This window comes from Drosophila busckii, chromosome X (genome assembly GCF_011750605.1).
Source record: "Drosophila busckii strain San Diego stock center, stock number 13000-0081.31 chromosome X, ASM1175060v1, whole genome shotgun sequence".
In the NCBI taxonomy this organism is placed as follows: domain Eukaryota; kingdom Metazoa; phylum Arthropoda; class Insecta; order Diptera; family Drosophilidae; genus Drosophila; species Drosophila busckii.
The window spans coordinates 20053480-20078963 of NC_046608.1; the positions used below are offsets into that span (position 1 = coordinate 20053480).

At 32.3% G+C, this 25484-nt stretch overlaps 1 protein-coding gene across 1 annotated transcript; it reads right to left on the reverse strand.

Moving 5' to 3' along the window:
• Positions 1–9127: 9127 nt before the first annotated feature.
• Positions 9128–11005, reverse strand: LOC108605906 (endonuclease G, mitochondrial). The gene is made up of 3 exons (XM_017995721.2): positions 10624–11005; positions 10372–10563; positions 9128–9988 (listed from the first exon to the last, which is right to left on the reverse strand). The coding sequence occupies exons 1-3, from the start codon at positions 10783–10785 to the stop codon at positions 9191–9193; spliced, it is 1152 nt and encodes a 383-aa protein (XP_017851210.1). The 5' UTR covers positions 10786–11005; the 3' UTR covers positions 9128–9190.
• Between the last annotated feature and the right edge of the window lie 14479 nt (positions 11006–25484).

The following is a 25484-nucleotide window of genomic DNA, read 5'->3' on the forward strand; positions in this document are numbered from 1 at the left end:
TTCTTTTATTTTTGTTTTCGCATAACTATGCATTGAGTTTTGGTTCTGCTGCTGCTTGTGGTTTGCAGCTTTGGAATGCTTTTGCTTATACTTATATTTCTTTATATATTTATGCAATTATTATGCTTGCATGCAAAATGTACAATAACTTGCATTATCAAGCAGCTGACAAAACCAAAACTAATCATAAATGCTGAAAGCAACAAAATATGAAGCTGGCGCGCATCTTCGCTGCAATGGCCACGAAGCATGGCCTAGCATGTTGAATCGATAAAGTCTGTGGCGCGTCGCTTGGTGAGAAGTTGAGATCCTTTGAAATTCAAATTCAATAAATGCGCCCATACCCAATGTTAGAGAAAAACGAAGTGGGTCGGGCTTAATGTATAATTAAGAGTGAGGTATATCGTATATATATGATAAGTATATATATATATATATATTTCATACATATGATGCCAACAAATTCAACAGTTGGGCAAGTAAAGCTAAAATTATAATAGAAACAAATTGAAAAGTATTCGAAGTAATTTTAATTTTCTAATAATAATAAATTAATAAAATAAAATGAATTCAAGTTAATAGTAATAATAAAATAAAATATAACAAAAAACACATAATTATAATAGAAAAATTATAAATGAATAAATATAAATTTATTCTAAAAACTGAATTTATTTTCTGTCTTAATAATTTCAATAGTATACGTAAATTTTGAATTATATTATATACATTATTTTCAACGTATTTGATGTATACATTTAAAAAAAGTGCTATAAAAAAATTATAAACCTAAAAATTAAATAATAATAAAATAAAATATTACAAACAGCAAGTAATAATAAAAAAAATTTATTTATTTTGAATTGAACTTATTTTCTGTCTTAATGATTTCAATAGTTTATTTAATTTTGAATTATTTTATATACAATTTTTTTTAACGATTTTGATTAATACTTTTAATTAGTAATTAAATTAGATCAGATAGAACTTTCTATTAATAAATAAAGCTAAACAAGATAATATTATTGCTATAAAAATATGCAAATAAAAATAAAAAATAATAATAGAAAAATTATAAATGAATAAATATAAAAAAAAGCTATACAAATTTTTTGTTGTGTAGTATTAATAACAAAAATGCAATACAAATTGTTTTACTGCTTTAGCTGCTTATTGCAATTGTTATATTAATATTAAACAAAATACTATAACAAACTGATTTTTGTCATAAATTTACTTTCGCAATTTTCTGCGCTGCTCAATTTACAGTTGATTGGAATTAATTTATGTGCGTTTTGTTTTTGTATAAGCTTTTGCCTCACTGAATCACCGCAAAGACTTTTAATTGCCTGAACGCCTCACTTTGTGTTCTCTCGATTCTCCATGAATCAGCAAGAGCAACAGTTCACCCAAATGCTGAATGCAGCAAATGCAACGAAACAAATCGAAGCAACTCGAAACTGAATCTCTGTATTTTGTTGTTGTTCTTGTTGTTGTCAAAATCGCAACACAGCGCGCATAAATTTCATAAAGCTGCTGCTGCTGCTGCTGTGAAACGAACAAAGGCAAAAAATAAAGCGTTTGTCATATGATTAATGAGCTGATGTCTCTGCCCAAATATAAAAACAACTTAAGCTTAAATTCTTTGACGCGCTGCTACTTTGTGTCCTGGACGCTCTGAGCTGACCGCAAGTGTAAGCAGGATAGCGACTCAGACTTTTTTTTTTATATAAAGTAAAGAGCGTAAACGCCTTGATTAACCGCAGCTTTTTGCTCGGGCCTATGACTTGGTCAATTGACTGAAATTAATTTGCGGTAACAATTTGTAAAACACTCGACTCGGCATAAGCAAACAAGCAAAGAAAAATAATAATAAAAACAACAACAAAGAATTGTCAGCATTATTGCAAATAACGCCAATGGGCGTTGTCAAAATTTTTGTGCAATCGTCAGTTGAATGAATTTCTTTTGAGCCTGCGCTACCAACTGACCTTGAAATGATTGAGTTATATGTGTGTGTGTGTGTGTTGGTGTGTGTGTGTGTGTGCTTGTTCTTTTTACTTTGCTTTCAATTTGCTGCTGCTGCTGCTGTCTCGGCAGCTGTTAAATGTGTACGTGCATTTCATTTGCCCGTATAAATGCAACAGCTCATCATTAGCTCAATTGAAATACACTAACTTGAAGATGAGCGGGTTGCCATATAGAGAGTTGCCAGATTTTGAGCTTTGTTACAAAAGTATATAAATATAAATAAATAGCAAAAAGTTATAACTTTAAATGAAAATAATGCAAGAAATAAAATAAAAATAAATAAAACAATAAAAAAAAATAATAATAAAATACATATAAAAATATATAATAAAATAAAAAAATTAAATAAAATAAAAAAATTAAATAAAAATTGAATTTAATTAAAAATTAATAAAAAAATAAATAATAAATAGCAAAAAAATATTTTTAAATGAAACAATGGCAGCAAAGGGTATAAATAAAATATCAGAAAATAAATTGAACAAATTTAATGAGGCATTAAAACTTAAAGCAAGTAAAAATTAGACAAATGAATAAAAATTAAAGTAAATTAAATATTAATTTTTAGTAGAATAAAAAATTATAATAAAAATAAATAAAAATTTTTTTAAATATAAAATTTTTCCCCCAAAAAATACAAAAAAAAAAAAAAAAAAAAAATTTCTACAAAATTAAATTTAATGAAAATAATGCAAGAAAAACATAATAATGACAGAAAATAAACTGAACACATTTAATGGCAATAAAAATTAAGCAATTAAATAATAATAGCAAAATGACAACAAATTAAGAACTAAATATGTTTATATAAATTAAAAGATAAAAGAAAAATAAGTACAATAAAAATAAATAAATACAAATAATGAGAAGGCAACATAAATCAATAATAATGAAAAGCAAATAATACATAAATATAAGTAGTATTTTTTTTATTATTGAATTTAACAACCATTACAATAAAAAATAGAATAAAATAAAAATAATAAAAAAAATAAATAAAAGGAAATTAATAAAAAAAATAAATAAAAGGAAATTAATAAAAAAAAAAATAAAGCATTTCTGAAAAGCAATCATTACATTAAAATAAAATAATACATAAAAATAAGTACGATTTTGTCAATCAATTGTGTTATTTTGGTTTAATTAATTATGTTTTTTTTTGTCTAGTGTTACTGTCAATATTTTAATACAGCAAGAGCAACAGCTGTGCGACTCTTTGAACTCTTTACTTGTTGTAGCTGCCTGCATGGGCATGTGCGTGCTTTGAATTTGTAGCTTCCTCCCCAGAAGACACAAAGAGGGGGATAAAACAAATTGCAACTGCTGCACAAAAATTGTAACAATCAGCGCACGTAAAAAAAAACACACACACACACATAAAAATTGCCAAAAAAGAATTCTAAATGAATGTGCAACAGAAATTCAGAACTCTGTGTATTTTTTTTGGGAAAAGCACAGCTGCTGGGGCAGCAGCTTGCACCTTGCAGTTGAAGCAGTGCACTGCGATTTGGCTGCAAGATTGTGCAGTGCAGTGGCAGGGCAAGGGGGGTGTGGGGTACAGAACGCCGCCCAACAAATAATCACTTACAAGCTGCTAAATTGCATAATCGTCCAAAAGGAATCGAGCGAGCGAGCGGCTGCACTTGGTCCGACGTTGGTTTTGCCTTTTTGGTAATTGTTGCCATTATTTGCTCAAGGAGTGACACACGCAGCAGCAGCAGCAGCAACAAACGGTGGCAGCTGCAGCGCACACAGAGCGCCAAATGTCTGCAGAGATAAGAAATCATAAGCCACAAGCTGCACTCCGCACTCCGCGCTCCTCTCTCGGTTTGCTGGCGCGCGCACTTGAGCGCAATTTGCAAAGCAAACAAGCAAAAAGCAAATCGCAGGATGCGACGCCTGGCCACGCTCTTCTAATGAAATGCAATCAAAATGTTGCCAGCCCCAGCCCCTCCCCACCCCTCACACTGGCTCCTTACAACATTTTGACTTGACTTGCAGTCAGTTGTGTGTGTGTGCGTGTGTGTGAGTGGACTGTGAATTTTCGCTGAATCTCTGTGTGTTCTTCTTTGCTTTTTTTATTTTTGTTTTTCGCGCTTTGCTCTTTAATTTATTTGCACTGGCCAATGCCACACCCCATTAGCAGCTGCAGCTTGCAGAGTGGGCAGCGCGGGGGGCGGGCGGGCAGCTAATGCACATTAAGTGCATCTGTGTATTACCCAGGCACGGATAAGCAGTTGGCTACGGGCGTAGCCTTTTATTAAATTTATGTGCGGCAGCCGTGCGCACAAAACTTAAGCAAAAAAAAAAAAAATACAGATTTTAAGTTTTTATTTATTTTTTCTGCTGTTTGTGCTGGCCAAATGGCATGAAAGCGAATTTGATTTGGCAAAATTGCATATGCTGCGCTGTCTACTAAGTGTGCACTGAGAGAAATACAGAGCTGCAAAGATTGTCAAATTAATAATTAAAAGACAATCAACATGCAAAAATAATTGAGCAGCAGAATTAAAATTCTAAAATACATATTAACAAAATAAATGACAATCAAATAAATAAAAAAAATATTGATAGCAAAAATAATAAAAAATACAAATATATTAAACAATAATAGTGCCTAAATAAATATATAAAATTATGTGAAATTAATAAAAGCTAATGAAAACTAATAAGCAAGCAAAAAAAAATATATAATAAATAAAAAATCAGCAGTAAATAAATTCTAATAACTCAATAACATCAGCCTAAAAATGTATTATCAAAGATTAATAATAGCTAATAAGAATAATATGCGACACAAATTAATCAAGCAGAAAAATATGTATTAAAAAATCAGCATCAAATAAAATCTAATAATTCAATAAATAAGCATTTAATTAAAATAAAGTATGCTGCATAAATTAGTTTAGCTTAAATATTTTATTTTTATTTTATGCTCTTGGCGTTCTTTAAGCATTTTTCTTGCAGTGCATGTTGCATCTAAAAAAAATAAATAGCAAAATAATAATTTAAATGAAACTAATGCAAGCAAATATAAATAAAATAGCAGAAAATAAACTGAACACAATTGAATGGCATTAAAAATTAAAGCAAATAATTAAATCAATAAGAAAATAAACAAATAAAGCAACTAAATATGTTAAAAAATTAAAGCTTAAATTTTTTATTTTTATTTAATGCCCTGGGCATTCTTAAAACACTTTTCTTGCAGTGCATGTTGCATCTAAGTGTTTGCTTAAGCATTTGGCGTGGCTGGCTGGCTGGGCAGGAGTCGCGTCTGTTGCTCGCTCGCCAATGTTGATTGACTGCCCAAGTCTGGCCAGCGGCCATTTGCTGAACGTGGCGACGACGACGACGACGACGACGACAAACGACAGCTAACGGTGCCTAGACAAGAGAGTGGGAGAGCGTCTCTTTATATAAAGACAGCAGGTGGAGTTTGGGGGGTGGAGGCTTGAGGATGAGCGACCATTTAAAATGCATAAAACTCATTTCGTTGATTAATTGCCTTGTGTTATGTCGTCGTCGTCGTCGTCGTCGTCATCATCAGCGTTGTTGTTGCTGCAGCTAAAGCTGCAGCATTTTCATTTTCTCCTATTTAATATCCTAGATACGTGTCGATAAATTGTATTGATTTTGAACAACGCTTAAAAGATTTTTTTTCTGCTGCTCCTGCTGCTGCTGCTTGCCTTGGTAGCTCATCTATTATGGCAAAGTGTGTTGTTGTTGCTCTTGTTGTTGCTGTCTTACGGTAAATTTGTCTATGCTACGCTTGTAGGGTGTCTGTGTTTGTAGCTTAAATGTAATGCAAATTAACTTAATTGAAAATTAATGTAAATATTTATGCATGCCACAGAGTTGTTGCTGTTGCTGCTGCTGCTGTCGGCATTTTAGATGAATAACTTTAATTTTCGGTAGCCAACTCGTGCCTTGATAAACGCCAGCGCCCAGTCCACACAGTTCCCACTCCCCCCACTGCCATTAGCTACCTGTAAACTCTAGAGACAGATGCGCTTTTAAACGTTGATAGTGCTCTTCCTCTTCTAAATGATTGCCGCTTTGTCTCTAACGGCTTTTGCTTTTGTTTTATTATAATTAAATATATAAATTTTTCTTTTGTTAGTGCCCTAATGAGTCGAGTCTGCGAGCTGCATTTGGTCAAAACTTCTTTGCAGCAGCTGACTCAGCTGTAAATTGATAACTAAATGCAATCACCATCAGCAGCCAAATATTTATAAATATTTAAGCTCTGCTTTATGGCATTTATAGCACTTTCAAATGCAGACTCTGTCTGCGTTCCAAAAATTTATTTGATCACAATTAACTAATTTTATGCAGCGATTCTAAAGAGTCTCGATTCGAAATTTAAACATAAACATTTATAAAAGCACACAAAGCTTTGTTCATTAAAATTCTATAAAGCGTTAGCATATCATTTAATTTATAACTATTGATTATATACTTATTAAATTGTTCTAATTTATTGTGTAATTTCAGAAAAAGGCGCTTTGAGTGTTGCCTGTGTGGTAAGTGTTTTATTTAAATTATATTTTAATTATAATTCGATGTTTTAGATATGCAAGAAAACTATTATTGTTAGAAAGTTATTTAAATAATTAAAAGGTTTGCGTTAAAAATGATAACAAATATATAAAAATAATAATTAAAAAAAAAAAAATAATAAAAATTATAACAAAAATAATAATAAAATAATAATAAAAATAATAAAATTCAAAAAATAAATTTTTTCACATGCAGCTGTTAAAATAAATTTTGGACCCAAATTTCGTGAAAAATAATACACAATAATAATAATAAAAATAAATAACAACTAGTTATAAAACAAAGTATTAGTAAAATTTCAAAAATATGAATAAATTTGTAATATATTTAATTTCTATAAATTTTAATTCTTTACAAAATTAGGCAACAACAAAAGCAATTTTCATCAATATAAATTTTTAGAAAATTCTTTTAATGCACGTTAAAAATTAATTTACTTAAATAAATAATCCATAATAATAACTATAAATAATAAAAAAAGTAATAATAAAATTTAAATAAAATGGATAAATTTTTAATATTAAATTTCTTAAAAAAATTATGCAATAACAATAAACTAAATTTTTGTCAATATATAAAGTTTGGAAAATTTGCACATTTATAATAACAAAAGCAAAGGCAGCAAAGTGCATTGTGTAAAGTAATAAAATAATAAAAAATATATATATAATTTTTTATATTAATTTCTTACAAATTTTATCAAATTTTTATCAATACATAAAGCTAGGAAAATTCTTTTTTCCCATTCTACTTTCCATAAATTCCCCAAACTTTGCTGCCAGCCAAAATTTATGACATTTGATCTGCGAGCAGCTTCCAAAAACGGATACGCCAAGCTAATTTATCTTTGAGGATCTCTTGTTAGCAGCGAAAACAAAAACAAAACAATGCCCACTGTACATGCTTAATTTTCATTATAATTTTGTGCTTGGGCTTAGTTTTTGTTTTTGTAGTTTTTTGTTTGCTGTGCGCGCATGTAATTAAAGTATCATTCACACCGCGTGTTCGCACAAAACTAACGGCATTTTGCTAAAATAATAATAATAATGAACAAAGACAACAAATAGGCAAACGCAATGAGTGTGTAAGTGAGCGCGATAGCGCGTAAGACTAAAAATAAACAAAGAACAAAAAACAAAAACTAAAAAAGAAAAAAAAAAGTTGTCGTTCGTTGCTTCCGCTCTGAGCTCGAGAACCAACAAAAGCGGCGGCCGCTTCAATGACTCAAACCCGCTGTGGTTAAAACATTTCCCAACTAAAAAACACAACATCAGCCCCGCCCCCCCAAACAGCCCCACTTGGTAACTCATATTGGCTTGAAGTTACTCCATGGTTGACAATTCTTTTAGTCTTTGACCTTTGCGGCGCATAATTGTTGTGCGTGTGCGTGTGTGCGCGCGTGTGTGTGTGTGTACCTGTTTTGTTGTGCTGGACAATTAACATGAACTTTTAGCTTTGCTTAATTACTCGTCGCTCTGTTCTTAAAGTGACGCAAAAAAAAAGGTCGCAAGAAATAAACAAACAAACAAACGAAAAAAGCAGCAGCAGCAACACAAACTTTAGCTTGAGGTTAATTACATTTTGAAGAGCTTGGAAGAATAAACAACAAATATAACTAAAGCAAGGCAAATTGAAATGTTGCTAGCTTCAGTTAGCTAATGGCACACACACACTAATACAGGCACAGTGTGACAATTATGTAAATGGCTGAACGCACTTGACAGCCGCGCACACAACTTTGTGTGAAACTATTTTTAGTTTAGTTCTCTCTCTCTCTCTCTCTCCCTCTCTACTGTTGAATAAGTGAATTTTGTTTGCTGAAGGTCATGGCGCATACTAGCTTGAGTTTTTACCGTTAAGTGCCTGCGCTGCGGGGTCAATTGCAGCGCACAGTGCGCGCTGTTCGCTGTTTGTGTCTTAAGTCATTTGTTATGCTAAACGTTGCTCGACAGTCGCTCGCGCTGGGAACTGATCTTGCCGATCAAGCTGTAACCACTTGACTTGCCCAAGAGCGAGCGGTTCTGCTTTCAGTTTGGCTAAAAAAAAAAAACAAAACCCTAGAGCAAATTTTTTTTCATACGAAAAATTTACTTAAAAATCATTTAGACTGCAATTAAGTAAAAATTATATTTTTATATGTTTTGTATATGATTCTTTGACTTTTTTTTATTATATTATATATGAATATATATATTTTATATTATATTATATATATTTATTTATTATATTTTATTTTAATTTTTGTTTTAATTATTTCAATAATATATATTTTGTATTCTTTTTTTTAATGTTGAAAAAACTAAAAAAAAAAAAAACAATTAAGCAAGAATTAAACTAAAGATTATTTTCTGGCAATTTCTAAATATTTTTTTTAATATATAGAAAAAGCAACAAATTTTTCTGTCGTTCCGACTGTTTTTCAAATCTGGTTCAAACCATTTCTTAAGTCCACCCCACTAAGCAGAAATCCTTGCAACAAGTTAAACAATTTCCTGAACTGAAATCAAAACACAATTTATCAAAGCATAACTTATTTTTTTTAATGCTCAAACGCTGACTGACATGATTGAGTTGCTATTGCATTAAGTTTTCTATTTTAAGTATCAAGCGTAGCTCGCGATTCGACATTTTCAATTAAATTTTGATATTCCCTGCGATCGCCCTCGAAGAACTTGAGGCCAGCAAAGTGCTCAATATCGCGTATTTCGCTTAGAAATACGCTCAGTTCGATTTCCTTATCCAGTTCAGCATTCGGCACCACATAGCCCTCCATGTAGGGCAGTTGATCACAATTCTCCTCATTCTCCACAATGATGACTTTGAAGAAATGCGTTGGCACTGCCACCGTATTGACGCCAATCACTTGATGTTTGATCGCCCAATTGCGAAACGTAATGCGCTGCGGCATAAACAACGGACCCGTGTACACATACACCGAGCCGTGCTGCTGAGCCAATTGTCGCACATGCTGCTCCAGACGGGACCAAACGTTCGTCTTGAGGCCACGAGAGACGGGCACGATATTTGTCAGCATATAGGTCTCGAAATAATCGTAAGCATTGCACTTGTAATTTAGCGGCGATGCCAGCTGTGAGCCCACCCAATCCGATTTGTAAAAGTCGCGTGCACTAGCGCGAAATAATAACGGTATACTGGTGTCCACCAGAAATTCGGATGGCTTATGCACCACCGGATCATCGCAGTCCAGTTTGTCGCGTGCCAAATGCTCGCACACCCAATGGGCAATGCGATTGCGTCTATCGTAGGACAGCACAAAGTTTCGATAGATATGTATATCATCCAGACCGGGAAAGCCATATTTCATTAGTGTGCTTACAGCGCAGGGCGTACGCTGGGGTGGGTCTATTGAGCAGGAATAGGAGAAGAACATGGTCTAGCATAAAAGAAAGAGAAAGGGAGAGGTAGGCAGCGAATTAGAATTAGATTTGATTTGTGTGTAATAGATCTCGATTAAATTATTAATTATTAATCGACAAATTATCGAATTTAAATATAAATTAATATAAAATTTATATAGAATACAAGATATAAACTTAGTGTATTTCAAATTAATTGCAGCGATGTTTAGCGCTAATCGATAAAGCCACATAAATTATTTTATGTTTAGAGAATTTAAGAAAGCTAAGAAATATTTAGCAGCATCGATATCATTATTTTGAATAAAAGTTTATTTGTAATATATATATGAATTAAAAGAGTTTACCATTTAGTAACAATCGATACTATCGATATCAATATCGTTGCTGCACAACTTACCACAGAATGTATATTTGACTGCAATCGTCGCATATAATGGGCGACAACCGATTCATTCTGCTGCTCCTCAAACAAACGCATCTCAGCGCAAGTTCTGCTTGCCAGCTCCCACTGTCTGCTCAGCTCATCCTCTTGCTCTTGACCTCTGGGCGACGCTGTTTGTGCATTTTGCTGCTTGCCCAACAAGCGCAGCTGCTTCCCCCAATATGCAAATAATGATTAATGTGTCTTAAATTAAAGTTATGCACTTACCGCCTCGTAGATCTGCTGACGTCGCTCATATATATACGGATCATTGGATATGGCTTTGTTTATGCTGCGATAACTTGAGTCCTGCTGCAGCAGCATGCCCACCACAAAGCCCAGCAGTCCTGCCAGTATGCCCAAGGATAAGGGCAGTGTATAGTTCAGCATGGCCACGTTTATAGACAAAAATTCGAGCAATGTTTACGTTAAAAAACACACACAGAATTTTGTTTGCTGCGGCATCTGCAAATTATTGTTGTTGTTTGGCTGGATTGGCAACTGTTTTTTGGGGGTGGGGGTACGACCTCCCCGCTACTAACAAAGCTGCTAACAAATAAATAAGTGAAACATTTTAGCTTGTTGTATTTTTTTTATTTTATTTTGTTGTTTATGTCAACAAAGTGTCAAATGAAAATGAGATAAAAATTGTTGAAGGGAGTGTTGAGGGTTTTTTGGGCATAAATAAATAATAAATAGAAAGGTTTATTAAGTGGAAAATAAAATGCAATTTAAATTTAAAAAAATATTGATATTTAGTTGCAAAAAAATTTAAAATGAAAAATAAAAATATTATAAATTTAGGTAAAATGCTTAAAAATGATGCTTAATTATGCTACTTAATGTTCTTTTTATTTTTAAGCTTAGTAAAAAATTAACTAACTAAATAATGCAAAATCTTCACTTGCAAAATCTTTATTAAAATTTTACATTGTTAAACAATGTTAAGCTTGTTAACTTGAATTAACATTAAATTTAATATGGCTGGGCAAGTTCATGAAAACTTCACTAGACAATAAGGCAAAGTGAATATAAATTGTGCATATTTTATGATTTGCATAAGGTTAAATTGTTGCTTTATATATGGGAAGATAACTTGACCGTAGCTTGATTCTTTTTTTTTTCTTTTTTGCTACAACTTGACCCTCTCGCTTGTGAGCATAGGCGCAAATGTTGAGCACGCAAGCCAAGCACTCTAATTAAACAAGAACTGCACACACACACACATACACACATATATATATGCCTGTGTGTGTATATTTATGAAATGGCAACAAGAACAACAGCAATCAGCCATGAGAAGCACGAGAAATTCGCATAAATTCGCTTTGGCCTGCGGGTTAAGCAATGAACAGAGCAAAGAGCCAGTAAATATGAAAGAGCCGAAGCAGTGATTGTGAGGCGGGGTGGGGTGGGGTGTTTAATATATAAAAGGCAAGCCGGCACTTGTTGTTCAAGAGTGTGATATAAATTTAATGCTGCGCATATTATTTTTTTTTTTATTTCGGAACTTAATGCGGCAAATTGAATGATCCCTTTGGCTAGCAGCAATGAACGTCAGAACTTTCTCAAGCGCTTAAACTATAGAAAATAATAATAGTAGTCATAGTCGTAAATGTTGCTGCTGCTGCTGCTGCAACAATAAGCGATTGAAGTCATTTCGTAGCTGCCACATTTTGTGGCATTACTCTCTTGCTGTTGAAAGAAACCCACAACAAGTGGCAAAATACATTTCAACTCTTATGCTCATTCATAACTTTTCGGAACTTCCGAACTGCCTGTTCTTAATTTTATAGTAGCAACTGGCCTAATGCTAATGCTACAAATTATGTGCATGCCGCAGTGGCTTAGCTTTTGTTTGGTGTCCACAGATTCTAACAGCTAAACTATCAAAATGCCCACGCCCTTAAACTTTTCACTGCGTAGGTCTTAACTGGCCATTTAGTCAACGCTTTTTCAAACATTTGTTAAGCTAAGCTAAATGGCCAAAGCTGCTCTTTGGCTCCAACACTTGCTCTTGGGTGGCATCGACTGTTTGAGTTCAAGTTATTGCCGCCTGTGGGCCGTAAGCTGTCAGCTGCCAGTTGCCAGCTGCCAGTTGTTAGTTGGCCACAGCAATTGCAGCCTCGCCCCACACACATGTGCATTTCAACATTTAATAGACAACAAGTTAATTCATTTATAGCCAAGCTGCGATTCTTTAGTGTGCAAAACAGAAAATTTACAAATAGCAGCAATAAGCAATGGTTAACATTAAAGAAAGCTTTTAATTATTATTTTGATTGCAACTATTTGAATATTTTAGACAATATTTAGGCATATAAAATATAGTATTAATACATTTTACTTAAATATTAGAAAAAGTTTTTTTTGCAACAAAATATTTATCTATATATTTTACAAAATATTTCTTAGTTCATTTTATCAATAAATTTTTTTTATCTATATTTTTCAATATACAGATTTTAATAATTTTGAAAATATTAAATATTGAAATTATTTTTCTTCAATATTTAACATTAAATATATATTTTAATTGTTTTTTAATTATTATTTTTAATTGAACTATTTGAATATTTTATACAATATTTAATTGAGTGAGTTTAACTTAATCATTAACTTTTTTTAGACACAAAATATTTATATATATATTTTATGAAATATTTCTTAGTTCATAAAATATTTCTTAGTTAATTTTATCAATACATTTTTTAATCTATATTTTTAAATTCATTTTATTAATATATTTTTCAATATAAATATTTTAATAAATATAGCTAATTATGTTTTAAAAATGTTTACAAATTTTTTGTTAGTATAAATATTCAGCATGAAATCCGCTTACATTTTAAAATACGCACAAAATTAATTTGGCCAAAGCTCTCTGTGCAGCCCTCAAGGCTTCAAATTGAATTAAATCCTTTCAATTTGTGGCATTTGGCAAGCACAAAATTGAAATCATTAGCTTTTCCCAGAGCATTATTATAAGAAGAAGACAGTCTCAGTCCTCTTCAGCCTAAAACTTGCACTCGTTACGCTGTCTACGACGAATGCTCAATTATAACAAATTGCCCAGGACACAAAGCAACAGACAAAACAACAGAGACAGAGACAGAGCCAGAGACAGACGAAACGAAAAATGATTGTACGTGTTGCGTTTGCGTTTGCTTTGGGGATTGGGAAGAGAGCGGCGAGAGCAGCTGGAGAATTTGAGTGTTTAGTCGGTTAAATGTTGTGTTTATAAATTTAAAAACCTATAATAAAGTCATTTGCTGCGGCCGGCCGTGTGCAACATGTGCTACACTCTCTGGTGTGGCATGCAGCAGGCAAATTACGCATGCAACAGCAACACGACGACAGCCAGCAGACAGTACCAGACGACAGAGCCCCAACAAGTGCGGCGTGGCTAGAGAAGTTTGTTGTTTATTCTAGCGAATAACTGCAACAACGGCAATGGCAATTGCCAACATGTTGCTGCTGCAATGATTATTGTGTTCAATTTTAATTTGTGCAACACATTTTTGTGGCCAAAAAAAAATAAAAGAAGCGTACAACGTATGTAGAAAAATTGTTGCAGTTGACCGTTGACAATTGCCTGATGTGGCGATGATCTGATTGCCACTGCTGTTGTTGCTGCTGCTGCTGCCATCTGTGGCAAGCGCTGATTGCGACTTTCTTTTAACCGTTTGAACCATGTCAAGAACTAAGCTTGCCACTTGTTAAACAAACATTCCCATGCACGAACATTTAAATTTTAACTGCTATTGCTACTATTGATCTTTAATATGCATTTAATTGCGCTAACGCTTTAAACTGTTTAACAACAATAGCCAACAATACATATATTAAATTGTTTTAAGACACCCACACACACACACAGACATTGCCAAAAATATATAAAAATGTAATTAATGCAAAAATTACTTTTAAGCTTTTTTAGCTTTGATTGGTATTCAATTTCATTTCGTATGTTTGGTGCGCTTTTGTTGTTATTTATTTCTCACAATTAAGCAGATAATTTGTTGCTGCCATTAAACGAGCGCAGAGGCGCACACACGAGCTCAATTGAGCCCAAAACATAATCAAACAATTCAGAGCGCGCAGCGGCGGCGAGAGACGTCGGTGAGACAGTTGAACTGACATATCAAGTGCCTTTGTACACACACACACACACACATACACACACATACACACACATACACACACATACACACACACACATGCACTTGCGTGTGGCGCCTTTGAACGCTTAGTTACCCTGTACATTTATATAAAGTGTATTGTTAATTTTTTAATATATCAAAGCATTTTTGCTTGCTGGAATATTTAAGGAATTTATTTAAATATTTAAATAATTAATTTAGAGCAACTGAAGCCTTCAGGCTGTTTAGGAATCTCAAAATTATTATTTGTAAGCATTTTTTATTTTTTTAATTCGAAGCAGAATTGCAAGACTGCGCACTAAATGTGCAAAAACTTAAGTTACAAATTGTTTAGTATTATTATTATTATTATTATTATTATTACTTTTATTATTATTATTATTACTTTTATTATTATTATTATTAATATTATTATTATTATTATTAATTTTATTATTATTATTATTTATTGGTTTCCATGTAGTTTTTGCAGCTTATTGTTATTGAAATAATATTTTAATATATTTATTATTTTATTATTTGTTAATTGGGCTAATAAATATTTTTTATCCATGTGGCAAAATTGAAATTGTATCAATTGATTGAGTATATCAAGTATACAATATAAAATAAATATTAACAATATTGTTTTCCAATTGCATTAATTTATATTTTTTATCAATCACTCAATTTGCTTTAATTTTTATAGAGCAACTGTCAATCTGGCAAGCATCAAACATAAGATTTACTCGTTTACCAACACAAAATGGCAAATCTCGATTTTTCATTCTTGACTCTTTGTCTCCGTCCCGCTGCCCCCCTCCCGCTCCCCTTTGCTGCCACAAGCATCTACCTACCCAATACGTTTGCCAAGTGCTTTTTAATTGTCAGCCTCAAGTGCTGTTTCAATGTGCGAACTTAATAAATCGTTTTTTTTTCTTTTGCTTTTTGTACATTATTATTATTTTGTTTGTTTGCCATAGCTGTAATTTTTTGCTTAGCTGTGTTGTTATATTTTTATCAAAAGATAATTTGAGATCTAAGCTTAATTGAATTGAATGAAGTGACAAGACAAGACAGCTTGAGCCGCTTTGGATATGCATATCAACAATTGATGCAAAAAGAAAAAAACAGAAACAGCAACAAAAAGCATTTTGTAGCGCCCTTGGCAATCAATCAGACAAACAGGTGTACCAATTGATCAGTTACAGCTGTGTGTGTGTGTCTTAATCTATTGCAATGAATCGCTTTAACTGTAGCTTGAGTTGGGTTTAGATTAAATTCAAGCAGCTGTAATTTTAATTCAAGTAAATAAATCAAATTTGAGTTAAAGCAAAATTATTTCAAAATATATTTTAGCAAATGAATTTATTTTATTATAATTTTTGCTAATTATGAAATTATTATGAAATTAATTCAAGTAAATAAATCAAATTTGAATTAACGCAAAATTTGTTCAAAATATATTTTTAGCAGTTTTGTTAGAATAAGAAATTATTATATTATAAATTTGCTAATTATGAAATTATTGACATGCAATTTTTTTTAAAAAATATTTTAAATATTTATTTAATATTTTTTTTTTGTCTATGGTGAGCAAAAAATACTCTTCAACTCTCTCACCTTTTTCTCTCTCTCTTTCTCACCCTTCTCTCTCTCTCTCTTTCTCACGCTTCTCTCTCTATATATCTCTCTCTCTTTCTCACCCTTCTCTCTCTCTTTCTCTTTCGCTCTCACCCTTTTCTCTCTCTCTCTCTCTCTCTCACCCTTTTCTCTCTCTCTCTCTCTCTTTCACCCTTTTCTCTCTCTCTCTTTCACCCTTCTCTCTCTCTCCCAATAACTTCACAGCCTGTTTCTCTCACTAGGCGTTGCTTGAAATTCAAATTCAAGTATAAGTTACTAATTTGCATTGACAAATTTTGCTGATAAATAACCGCATTGGTTAGTGGCAGACAATTTACGGCGCGTAGTGTTTGCGTTTTGCTTGTTATCTTACATCATTATAGAATGGCCGAAATCCTGTATCATTTGGCTGGCAAACGCAAATGCAATAAAATATATTGGCTGACAGAACTTGTCTCTCGACTACGACTGGGCCATAAGACATTTGTTAATAAGCAGCAGTGGCAGCCCCGACTGCTGCGACAGCAGGCAAAATAGTTGCCACCGGCTGCAGCAGTTGCAGTTGCAGCAATGTTGCAAGTTGGTCAAAAGCTCCGAGACGAGTGCGTGAATATGGCATGCCAGTAATACCAGTTGCCATGGACTATCCCGAGCGCGGCGACATATGCATATGGCAGCGACCAATACTTATAAGCCAATTGGCCAATGATCTAACCAATACCAATAGGCCAATACCCACACTCGACCAAAGCCAATGCCAATGCCAATGGCGATTATGATTGTCGTCGCCCTGGCCGCAGCATTAACTAACAGACACAGGAAATGCTAAAAAAAAAGAAGAGATGCTGCCTGCTAGGCCTTTCTACTAGTTCGCTCCCCTTCTAGTGGCTCCCCCCCGCCCTACTCCCTGCCGCTGTCAGTTGCGTAGCGCATAAAACTTTGCAGTTAATTAGTCAAAATGTTGCTAAACCGGGACCACAACTTCAAGCATTGCTTAGTGCAAATGAAATGATTCTATTAGCAGCAGCCAATAAAAGAAAGACCAACAAAAACAAAAATACCAACAACTCACGCAATAGAACGTAGAACGTAGAACGCAGCATAGCCGACAAGCGAGACTCTGTAAGAAGTGAAGGTAGTGACTAAATTTTAGTCAAATTAAAATAAAGCAAAAAGTTTTAGTGAGAAATATAAAAAAGACTAAAGAGTGGAATATAGACGAATATAGAGTGGAGTTTGGAGAAGAATATAGAAGCAAGAGTTAGAGAAGGATATAGAGTAGAATATAGAACAGATTATGAAGTAGTAGAAGAGTAGAGAGAGAAGAGTGGAGAGAGAAGAGTGGAGAGAGAAGAGTGGAGAGAGAAGAGTAGAGAGAGAAGAGTAGAGAGAGAAGAGTAGAGAGAGAAGGGTAGAGAGAGAAGAGTAGAGAGAGAAGAGTAGAGAGAGAAGAATAGAGAGAGAAGAGTAAGATAGAAATAGAGTAAGATATAGGCTATAGGATATGGAGAAAACTGTTGAGTTGGTAAAATTTAGAGTTGAATATTTTTAAGCTGATCCAGAATACATAAGCAATATCTTCTTTTTCTTCTTCGCATTCTTTATTCTTCGTACTCTTCTTCTTCGTATTCTTCTTCCTCGTATTCGTCTTTTTCTACGTCTGCCTCTTCTTTGTATTTTTCTTCGTATTTTTCTTCTTCTTTGTACTCTTCTTCTTCTTCATCTCATACAGCCAAACTAACAGACCCTTTCTGTATTTTTCTCTACAGAGTACGCAGAACTCTTTGAAATCCATTTACACGCATTAAATTTGCCAAGCTTATGAGACAAGTGCAATGATAAAACCCAATTTAAAAACCAAAATATTATGCAGTAAATGCACATAAAACTGTTGAGTTTATTAGCCGAACCCGAGCAGACATTAAGACAATCAAACAATCCAGCGTGCACCTTGGCAATTGCCTTACTATTTTATCTGTCGAACACATTTTGTGCTCCAATTTGTGGCGCTGCTAACGGCGTTCGGCGCATGCAAATTTGTTTTTGATTTTGTATTTTGGGCAAGGCCAGAGTCAGCAGCAGCCGCGACAGGAGCGCTAAAGTTTTTTTTGCTTTAACTAATTATGCGCAGCACGTAGCTCAAGCCAAAGTCTATTCTTAGCTTTGGTGTTTAAGGGTGAAGGTGGCGGAAGCTGCTTTCGAATAGTTATTTATAGCCCAGCAGCTATTAAAAGCGCCATAAAAGCAAAGCTAGAGCTTCATAATAATTTAAATAAATGTATTAGATAAATATATATATAATAGACTGTCTGGTCTAGACTCAAGCATTAGCAAAGCTCATTTAGTTTATAGCCAAGTATTAAACAAAATTAATTCAAATTTATAAAGTGCAAAATGTTGACAGTTTTAAGCAAAGTTTTTTTTGAATATTAAATACTAAATATAAGAAATAGGCAATATATGAAAAAACAGCCTGCAGGCCTCAGTTGCTTGTAATATAGAATTAATGCTAAGTTACAATTAAATAAATTAACAAATAAATGTAAGCTATATTTTTGTTTAATTTTCTTTTGCCATTAACTGACAATTTTATTATATTAAGCTATTCAACTAAACAAAAGCCACAGTTTTTAATTAAAAATCGCACTTAATTTTATACATGGAATATTTTAAATTTTAAATGCAACATATCGCACAACAGTTTAGAGATTAATTCTCATTTATTAAATTTTTGTATATATTTTTAAATTAGTTTTTTATTAATATATAGAGCAAGGCGTGAAAACTTAATGCTTACAATGCTAGTAAAAAAAAATAAAAATAATATATAAATAGAAACAATTGGCTGATTGCAGTAAAAATAATAATAATGCCAACAATTCTATTTCAAGTCTATCAAGTTGGCATAGATTAAGCTGTTGAAGCCATTTCAAATATGAGCTATAGTTTAATAACAGTTACTAGTCTAGCGCGCGCTCTCTTTCTAACACTCTTTCACTCACTCCCATGTGCATTTGTTGCTCGCTGTATGCGCTGATGTTAGTTAAAAGTGTTGTATACACTTGTTTGCTGTTTGATTAGCTTGTTGTGCAAATTTAAATATCAAATTGAAATTGAACATGAGCGAAATAACTAAAGCAGCAAAAAAAAAAAAGCAACAACAATTGCAATTGTCTGCATTGGCACGTTATCAACAACAACAGCAACAACGACAGCAAGCAAAGGCTGCTGTTAGATAAAGCCAAAGTGTTTACGATCTGTTAAGTGTGTGTGTGTGTGTACGTGTGTGTTAGCCTAGTCAGTGGGGCTCTGTGCCGTCGTCGTCGTCGTCGTCTCTGAGCTGGAAAAACTTGTAACCTTGCAGCCTTGTCAACGGCGTTGGCAGCGGCAGAGTTTGGCCAAGTTGAACGCGCAAATCTTGTTAGCATTTTTCAGCCATTTCCTTTTATGCACTAATACCAATGCACACACATGTATTTGTGTGTGTGTTTGGCTTGCTGCTAAAATTATGTTCGATATCAATTTCGCGTGGACACATGCCAAGAGACACGCAACGCCACCAAACACGCGCACCACATTTCTTGCCGCTGACCGGATCGCATCGCAACTGATTGGATGGCCAAGGCTTTGGCTTTGGCTTTAGCTTTAGCTTTGGCTTTAGCTTTGACTCTGACTTTGACTATTGGCCATGGCTTACAACAGGCGCGCAGCACTCATGTAATTGAAAATAAAAAAAAAATACTATACATGTATATTAAAATAAAATAAACTCAAGTGTAGGCAACTGCTACGGCTTTGGTTTTGGCTTTAGCTTTGACTTTAGGCTTAGTTTTGTTTGCTGCTGTTGTTGCCCTGCATTGTGGCTAGGAAGTAATTACAGCCTGTGCTGCGTTCTCTCTCTTTCACTCTCTCTCTTCAGTTTTTTAACTGTGCAAACTCTAAAATTAGCGTACGCGTTGGATAAATACTCACTTTAAGATTTGTGGTGCTTTTCATTGATTTAAATTGTTGTATACCCTACATTTGTAGGCTAGCTAAAATTAGTTACCAATGTGCGCTATAAAATTTCATAAATAAGCTTAGAAATATTTTTACTTGCCTGTCAATTGTTTATTTAAAATTAGGCAAAGTTAATAGCATACAAAATATAATGCTTAATAAATAAAAAGGCAGAAATTTAGATACAAATATTTAGCATTATTTAATTTTAAGCTTAAGAAAAAGGAATGGAAGAATTCGTAAAAAATAAATAGGCAGAAATAAAAGTAAAAATACTTAGAATTATTTATTTTAAGCTTAAGAAAAAAGAATGGAAAAATTCTTAAAAATTAATAGGCAGAAATTAAAGTACAAATATTTAGAATTTTTTAAGAATGGAAAAAAAGGCAGAAATTAAAGTACAAATATTTAGAATTGTTTAATTTTAATTTTAAAAAACAGAATGAAAGAATTCTTAAATAAATAGGCAGAAATTAAAGTAAAAATACTTTGAACTATTTATCTTAAGCTTAAGAAATAATAATGGAAAAATTCTTAAAAAATAAATAGACAGAAATTAAAGTACAAATATTTAGAATTTTTTTGGTGTCAGACAAAAGTTAAAGTAAAACAAATAACAATAAATTGCTAAAATGTTAGGAAGCAAAAAAATTTAATTGCACTACAGTTTTGTGCATTTATTGTTGCTGTAAATATTTTGAAATGAAAAATTTGAATAATGAAACTTTTACATTAACAATTATTTGATTTACTTTATTGCTTTTCATTATTGATTTTAAAATAAAACAACTAACGACAAATTGCTAAAATGTTAGGAAGCACTACAAGTTTTGATTTTTTAAATAAATATTGCTGTACTTATTTTGTAATAAAAATTATTTAAATAATGAATGTAAAAACAATAATTATTTGATTTACTTTATTGCTTTTCATTTTTGATTTTCTAACTTAAAGCAAGAGCATTAGCATTTATACAATTCTAGCTAAGCGCCATAAAAATATTTATATATATATTTTTATGCTGCTAATGAAAGTTTTAATGCGCTTGCATTTATAATTAAAATATTGTACAGTTTTAATATTTGTTTGCTTATTTTTTTAGTGTATTTAATTAGCGCATATAGCGCTATTATATTATTGATTCCGCTGGCTATGCTAGCTTTACTTTTTTTAACTGCCATTGTGGGCGTGGCAGCAGCCACAGCAGTGGGCAGCAGCCCAGCCCAAAAGAACCTGCGCAACGTGGCCAACGCAAATTTAGCGGCACATTTTGTCAAAAAAAAAAAAGAAATATAGAAAAACAGGAAACAGAGCACTGCAGTAGCTACTGTGGCTCTCGTTTAAAATGCAGGCAAATCTAACGATAGCCTAAAAGCAAAGCAAACTGCAACGCTGTTTTCTTCTTCTTCCTTTTCTGTTTGGTGCGCGCACAGTGGGCGGCCCAAGCAGCCAGCCCCATATCGCTTTTAATAGCTTTAAAATAGTTGTTTGCATTATGCTTTCGCCCAAATGTGCGTATGGCAAATAAGGCGGCGGCCTGGCTTGGTCAGTTTGTTGGCCATTTAGCAGTTATTGCTGGTGTAGGCATCATTGTTAGATATATATATATCTATATGCGCTTATCTATCGGCAAATCGTTAAGATTTCCATTTGATATTTATTGGGAAATAATTAAAATTTCATTGCCGCCGCGCCGCTTGTCGTTGTGGCGTGGGTTGAGTTGGTTGCTTGGCTAGTTGCTTTGTTAATTGTTTTTCGTTTGACCTACAATAAGGATAAATTTATTGTTTCACTTAACAGTTATTATATTTAACTTATGGCTTGTGGGCATAATTACTGTTGTATGCGTAAATTAAAAGCAGCAAATGGCAAGTAAATGCAAAAAGTGCTTAAAATAAATGAAAAAATATGAATAATTTATTATTTTCACAATAAAAAATAAATAAAGTGCAGCTTAGATAAAATTAATAGAATAGCCACTTTGATAAAATTCATTGTGAATAAATAAAATATTTTTCTTTTTCCAAATTAAATAAAAATATTTACAAGCTATAATTAAACGCAATTAACTATTTGTCGCATTTATAATTATTTTTTATTAATTTTTATTATGCAAAAATTTGTTTTTAATTAATTTAAACTAAAGTAAAATCTATTGTGATTAAATAAAACAGTTTTGCAATTAAATAAAAAAATTACAAAATAATTTAAAATTAAATAAAAATATTTACAAGTTATAATTAAACACGATAAATATGCTGGACTTACAATTATTTTTTATTAATTTCAAAAATTTGTTTTAAAATAATTGAAACAAAAGTAAAATTCATTGAATAAATAAAACAGTTTTGCAATTAAATCTAAAATAAAAAAATATTTCAAAATTTAATAAAAATATTTACATGCTATAATTAAACACGATTTAGCATTTGCTGCATTTACAATTATTTTTTGTTAATTGCTATTATGCAAAAATTTGTTTTAAAATAATTTAAACTAAAGTAAACTTTATTGTGCAAAAATAAAATGGTTTTGCAATTAAATAAAAATTTAAAAAATAATTAATTTTGAGTATAAAAATATTTACAAGTTAAAATTAAACACAATTAAACATTTGCCGCATTTATAATTATTTTATACTAATTGCTATAATGCAAAAATTTGTTTTAAAATAATTTAAACTAAAGCGTATTTATTTGAAGCTATTATTTGTTATTTTAGTATAACAAATTGCTTTAATAAACATAATAAACTCAATTATTGTAGGTGGGCCTGCAATTCCACGACTTAAGCTTGCTGCTGCTATTTTAACTTAAGGCAGTAAATTTTAAGCATATTTAAGCATATATAAAATGGCATGAACAAATGCATAATAAGCCAGCACACACACACACACACACACATAGAAAATATATAAGAAATGTATGTGGGTCAATACGCTTTAAGAGTCCCGCTGTGCTGCTCACCACGCCCCTTTAAATAAACGTTCATTTTGCAACAACACACACACGAACACACACACACATAAGCATATAAAATGTATATTATGCTCATATGTATTTTTTTTATTTTGTTGCCTGCAGTGTTTGCTGTGATTTTGGACGCACTAGCTTTTGGCCACTTTGTGTGTTGTTGGCCATATATTTAGGCAGGCTGCGCGGCTCGATGCGCTAATAAAGTGCTCAAAAGTGTTGCCACAGGTGTCTCTCAGTATACGTGTGTGTGTGTGTGTGTGTGCGTGTTGCACATGCATAAACATTAAGCATAACGCTAGAAATTGATGAGTGCAGCAAAGCGTTGCAAAGCATTTGGCGGCGGCGCGTCTAAGGCATTTTTTTTTAAATCTCTCTCTCTCTCTCTCGCTCTCGCTCTAGCATTTTAGAGATATCTGTGGCTAATGCATAAAATCTTATAATTTGCGCACGTGTTAATCAGACATTGCTTAGACTGCTGCTGCTGCCGCCGCCTGGCCGCATTTGCTTGCCCCAGCCTCACTAAATCTCGTCTGCAACTTGCCACATAAAACAGACAAACAGATGACGGCGGCAGCGTCGGTACGTGCTCTCTTCTTCTGCTTCTTCTTCCTCTGCTTTGGCCGCAAACTAACAATTTTAGGCTAATGATGTGCTCATATTTAAAGTTAGCTGAAACGCTCTTAGTGCTAGCCATAATTTAAGCCTCGACAACAGCAACAGCAACAGCAACAAGGCGAGGCAGGCAGCCACAGCTTGTGCCTTGTTGCAACTTCTGCTGTTATGCATAAGAATGTGCAGCCGGCATATTGTTCAAAAAAAAAAAAGAAAAGAATTAGTTGAAGCGATTTGGCACAGTTTTTTGCACTACTAGCAAATCATGTTGCTCTTGTTGTTGCTGTTGCTAGTGCAAGGTGCAAGGACTGCAGTTGGCAAAGCGCAAAATTCATTTGCATTTATTTAATATAAATATTTCATTTATTTAATATATATATAATAAATTGATTAGAGCTGCAGCTTTTAAAAATAATTCAAATGTGCCATTGACACATTTTTTAAATCTAAAAATATAAACACTTAGACTTGTATTTATTAATAATTAATACTAAGTGATTTAAAATTAAATTAGAAATTATATGTTCATAATCTAATATTGATTGATTGTGGAACCTATAAAACGATGAGCTTCATTTTCATTTTCATTTACATTTTATTTATTTAATAAATTGATTATAGCTGCAGCTGTTAAACATAATTTAAATTAGTCGCTCATAAGCTTTGATGCTAAAAAAAATATCAAAGTGTATAAAAGATTATAATTAGACTTGCACTTATAATAAGTTATAGAAATTATTTGTACAATAGCTAATATTAATAGATTGTGGTAAAATCCAAACAATGAGCTTCATTTTCATTTAGTACATTTGGTTTATATATTTAATTTATTTAATAAATTGATTAAAGCTGCAGCTGTTAAAATTAATACAAATTAGTCTGCCATTGACACTTTTTTTAACTCTAACAAAAATAAACAATTAAACTTGCAATAATTGCATTAATTTATAATTGCTACTAAGTGATTTAAATTAAATTAGAAATTATTATGCGCATAAGCTAATATTGATTGATTGTAGTTGATTCCACACAATGAGCATCATTTTCATTTACTACACTTGGTTTATGTATTTAATTTATTTAATAAAAGTTAAAATTTATACAAATTAGTCTGCAATTGACACTTTTTTTTAACTCTAAAAAATAAACAACGTTAGACTTGCACTAACTGCATTAATTTATAATTAAAACTAAGTGAGTTAAATTGAATTAGAAATTATTTGTTCATTTGCTAGTATTGATTGATTGGGAATTTAAATTGATTTAATAAAATGATTAGCGCTGCAGCAGTTAAAAATAATTTAAATCAATTGCTCATAAGCTTTGATGCTAAAACAAAATACAATTAGTCTAAATCCATTGCTTGCATTAAATTAAGTTTAATTAGAAATTATTTGATAAGCTGCAGCGCTTGAGCTAAGCTTCAGTCTATGGCATTAACTAATGCCAAGTTGATTGTTTGTCGCTTCATTTAAATTGACAATTTTATTAATTCTTTATATTTATATTTATTTTTTTATATTTCAGCAGCTCAAGCGTTTCCATTGTCTTTGATTTATTTAATAAATTGATTAGAGCTTCAGCTATTAAAAATAATTCAAAGTCGCTCTTAAGCTTTGATACTAAAAAAATTACAATTACTTATAATTTATAATTCCTGCCAAGTGATAAGTTTAATTTTAAATTATTTGATAAGCTGCAGCGCTTGAGCTAAGGCCTCAATCTATGGCATTAGCTA